This window comes from Triticum urartu, chromosome 2, assembly GCF_003073215.2.
Source record: "Triticum urartu cultivar G1812 chromosome 2, Tu2.1, whole genome shotgun sequence".
NCBI lineage: Eukaryota > Viridiplantae > Streptophyta > Magnoliopsida > Poales > Poaceae > Triticum > Triticum urartu.
The window spans coordinates 58,029,486-58,033,913 of record NC_053023.1 but is presented as its reverse complement, the minus strand read 5'-3'; the positions used below and the strand labels follow the sequence as shown (position 1 = coordinate 58,033,913).

Genomic DNA, 4,428 nt, shown 5'->3' with positions numbered 1-4,428 from the left:
TTCCTGCTTTGAAGTAACAATCCTTTATTTGATACCCTCACTCTCCTGCAGTGTAGATTATTAAGTTTCTTTCTCTCTCATTTATACTCCTAATTAAGTTACGCATCCTTCAGAATATAAATATTTGATCTTAGGGCCCAATGACCATCGTCATTCGGTGAGATTGCACCGACTGTCTTTCCCCAAGCAGACAAACATGATTGTATTGGAGAGCTGACATGTATTATAAATTTATAAGAACTATTTTTGTTCCGCTACAGTTGTATCAGGATTGGTTGTTTGTAGTCTCACCGACACACTTCAAATAAATCTGCATATCTTGCAGAAACATTGCTAAAACCCTTCTATGTTGGCAGCATCTTTTGTGAGATTCTCGGCCAGTTTCAAGAGCTTCAACCCGATCTAAGTATTGTTGATGTCTACATTTAAATAAATCTTGATTTAAGCCTAACATACTTTGGTGCTAATGTCTACAATTTTACTCTGTAATGTTTATTTTTCAGAATCTATGTCTCTATTTATTAGCTGGCCTTAAACAGCACCGCATCAATAGAAGTCCCCAAGTCCAATAGTAGAGTAAGCATCTCCAATCAGTTTTATTATATTGTTCAAAATTGCCACAATTAATGAATTGAATTTCAATCTACGTATCCAGTTAGAATTGAATTGTATGCTTACATGAGTTATCATGTGTTATATGATTGGTCAAGATACACTTTTGGCAGGATCTCTTCCTTACAAATTGTGTCCTGCAATTAGCTTGATATGCTTAACTATAGGATATTAAAAAATAAAATTAATTAAATTTTCCTTCTGTATGCTTGTGTGACAGGAAGCGAACTTTATGCCTAGAGCTATACTATACTCTCGAAAAGCCAGAGAATATTGAACAACCTTTTATCACTATCTGTCAAGATTGCAAAGATATTGCATGTTGCCCACTATTGATTAACTTTATTGTTTGTGATTAAGCTTTGCAGAAAAAAAGTCACACGAGTGAAGATGCATGAATGTTAAGAGCTCTCTTGATGATACTCAATGTTGTAAAATGTTCAGTGTCTTTGGCAATTAACAATGCACATTTTTTGCTTCATATTTTGATGTATCCGAAACTAGATTTGAATGGAATGAAAACTTGTACTTTGCCACTCATCTAAGAAATGAAGATAACTTGCATCAATAAGACATGTTTGTCTCTTCATTACTCTTTACCGGCGCAGCAAAGCGCACATATATCCTTCTAGTTACTTAAGACTCTGCATAAGAGGATTGCAGGAAATCTCTAACGTACAACAGACATAACTTGATTCTAGTCCGATTCTAGTCCCACAGTAATTCAACAAATCAGCCAATTTAAATTTCCACAGATAGCAGAATATACAAACAAAAACTGGCCTAAAAGTTTTTTCAAAAGAAGTCCTTGCTCTATACTCGCTTGCAATATCACAGCAGCTTGACGCCATTTTCATCAAAACCATAATGCATGGACTTGTGCTTGATCATCTGAAGGTCTCCAATGCCATCATCGCGCCGAACTTCCACACCAGCGAGCACGGCAAAACCTTCATCTTTCTCATCACTGGGAACTGACTGAAGAAGGCTCCCCTGCTGTGTCTTCTGGAACAGCCTTTGCACGCACAACTTGCCAGAGCCCAAATGAAGAAGATGGGAAGCCATCGGGGAACACGCCTCGGGCAGAGGTGGGTCTTCTAACACCTTCTGGAGCACCGGCTGCGTCAGAGCAAGGTCAACCGCACAGAGCTGATCGTCTTTATCTGAGAAGCCAAACCAGAGGTTGTGCTCGGGGACGTAAACAGCACGGCCTCTGAACGGCAGCACCCACATGCCGACCTTGCTCCACGTGCCACTCACGATGTCAAAGGAGTACGTGCCAGCGCCCAGTGTGGATACCCAGATCTGTGAATTACCAACCACCGTGTAGGCACAGATCGCACAGGGGTGTGGTGACTCATTGGTGTTTGTATCATCTGCAGAATCCGTGTAATCAGCATTCCAGTCCTCATCAGCATCCGAGTCGTAATCAGAGTGAGGCAGATCCGACTTGTAATGAGCACCCTCATAATCAAAGCAAGGCAGGTCGAGAGGACGCCAGTACCAGTCCTGCTGACCTATGAAATCGGGCGGCTGGCCGTAGATGAGAGCATGGAACCATATAAGCCGGGATCCCAAGCCAGCCTCGCTCGCCATGACATACAGGCTGTCGCCTACTGTGACGAATATGTTGTATGACCGCAGAGGGGGTTGCATCGGGTTCAAGGCCCGGACTGCCCTGGAGGCGGTGTCGTAGAGGAGCGTGCGGCCCTCGTGGTCGACGGCAATGATGTTGTTCTTGAAGGCCATGAAATCCATCCAGCCGGATTGGTGCGGCTTGCAGGGCCAGTCGAAGGATATGGTGGGCGCAGGCAACCTCCCAGGAGCTGGAGCGCTGTCGTTTATGGCAGCTGGATCTGCTGGCTGTGGCGATCCGGTAGGGTAAAACAAGGTTGCGGGGTCGATGCGGTGCAGCCTCTAAGCGGGTCGAGGGGCGCACAACCTATTGACCAGCAGATTGACGAAACGGCGATTCATGGTTCCGCTTCAAATCTCTCTCTGCCTCGATCTAATAGACAGAAATCTGGCTTATTTTTCCTTTCTTCTATTTGAATGAACTGAAAAATAAAAAAGAAGAGCATGGACTAGTTAATTGTTGATATCGGCGTCTTCTCCAAGTGAGATCGAGTGAAGAATCCACATATGTAGAGAAATAGAATCGGAAATCAGGGTCATACCTGGCCAAGGGAGGGAGCAGGCAGGGATCCTTCAGCAGGAAGCGGACAAACCGGGATGTTGGAGTCGGCCAGAGAGAGAGAGAGAGAGAGAGAGAGAGAGAAGGGGATGAAGGAGGGAGAGATGCCCCATGACTTTGACCTAACGCTCCCACCGCTCCGTTGCTGGGCCAGTTGGCCCTTTGTTTCCCAGTTTCCTGCTTATTGCGGGAGCCGGCCCATGCCCACCCCACTCCCCCCTATTTTCTGGGTTTCTGCTAGGCTTTTTATTTTGTGTATTTTATATTCATTGTCCATTTCATTTATTTTAATCCTTTTTACTTTTTCTGTTCTTCTCTATTTTTGATTTTATAAATACATACATACTTATTCGAATTTGTAAGCTTTTTTAATTCTCAGGTCTTTAAAAATATATTCATAATTTTAAAATTTGGAAAACATTTTTCATATTTAATGATTTTTTTAAAATCCTAGATTATGTTTTAAAAGTTCGCGGCAATTGTTTAGTACACACAAAAAAATTATTAACATCTTAAATCTCACAAAAAATATTTACTTATTCATGAATAGTTTAAAATTCTTGAACATTTTCAAAATAAATAAAACCAACCATAACAAAAATGTCGGTCAAAATAAATACATATAGAAGAAGTGGCTAATCTAAGGAAAACTCATAGGTGCCCTCGTCCTCGCCTGGTCACGATATCATTCACCGTCGGACGCCATGCAAATCTGACACAACAAACTTTTGTGGGACATAGCCGTTTTTAATAATGTAACGGGTTAGACAATGGTACCGTGACGTCGTTTGGATGCTGGCGGCCACATCCATCTTGTACTCCCTCACCCAACTTGACGCGAGAGAGACGTTTCAGACCTGCACCATCCCGGCACGGTGCACACCATAATTCACAAGACGTGTGGGCCGCCACAGTAGCTCCTACCGGTCACTTATCTAGCCGCACCACCCATCAGAAAACGGTGTGAATCAGACGACTGCTGCATGTAGTCTACGATCGGCAGATCCGATTCAATGCCAATAGCCGGCACCTTACTTGCATCACACCTCTCTGCATGGTAACACCGCGACCATCACCGGAGTTGTCCATGCAACCAACGATGTGCAGCCCTCCCTGGATCGCTGTTATCCATTGTACGCTTCAGTAGGTGCAGCAAGTGTGGCAAGAACCGACATAACTGCTCATTGTTTGGTTTTAATTTGGAAGCCATAGTTCCCAGCTAGTATCACTACAGTGTGGAGGTTCCGTCGCTCGCCGCATCTTCTGATACGGGCAGCCCACTCAATACTTTAGCTAATCACCGCGGTAGTACAGGCACCGTCGGGTTTGCCTCCCAAGGAGCTTTGAATCAAACATTCGAAATCTAAACTAGTTCCTACTCCTCCTCCCAGTACGCAAACTCCTACAGTTTTATTCAGGAACCTCACTACGACATTGTTTGCTCTTAGAGGAAAAAAATCAATACATTCTGGTTACAGGAAAATTTGTTTATTCAGATACTATTTTTTTGCAAATCTTCAAATTGCAATATCAACTACATCAGCCTCATGCATGTGGCACCTTGTGAAGCACGATGTTAGCATTGCCGCAAGTGTTCCTCCGGTACCCAACCAACCAACACC

At 43.5% G+C, this 4,428-nt stretch overlaps 1 protein-coding gene across 1 annotated transcript; it reads right to left on the bottom strand.

The window, feature by feature from the left end:
* Positions 1-1,201: 1,201 nt before the first annotated feature.
* Positions 1,202-2,885, bottom strand: LOC125541007. Its single transcript, XM_048704512.1, has 2 exons — positions 2,790-2,885; positions 1,202-2,669 (listed from the first exon to the last, which is right to left on the bottom strand). Exon 2 carries the CDS (start codon positions 2,368-2,370, stop codon positions 1,444-1,446), a length of 927 nt encoding a protein of 308 aa, XP_048560469.1. The 5' UTR covers positions 2,371-2,669; positions 2,790-2,885; the 3' UTR covers positions 1,202-1,443.
* Positions 2,886-4,428: the final 1,543 nt, after the last annotated feature.

What these genes read in the sequence shown, in the direction of transcription:
- LOC125541007 (XM_048704512.1), bottom strand. Translation starts at nt 2,370, where the DNA reads ATGGATTTCATGGCCTTCAAGAACAACATCATTGCCGTCGACCACGAG.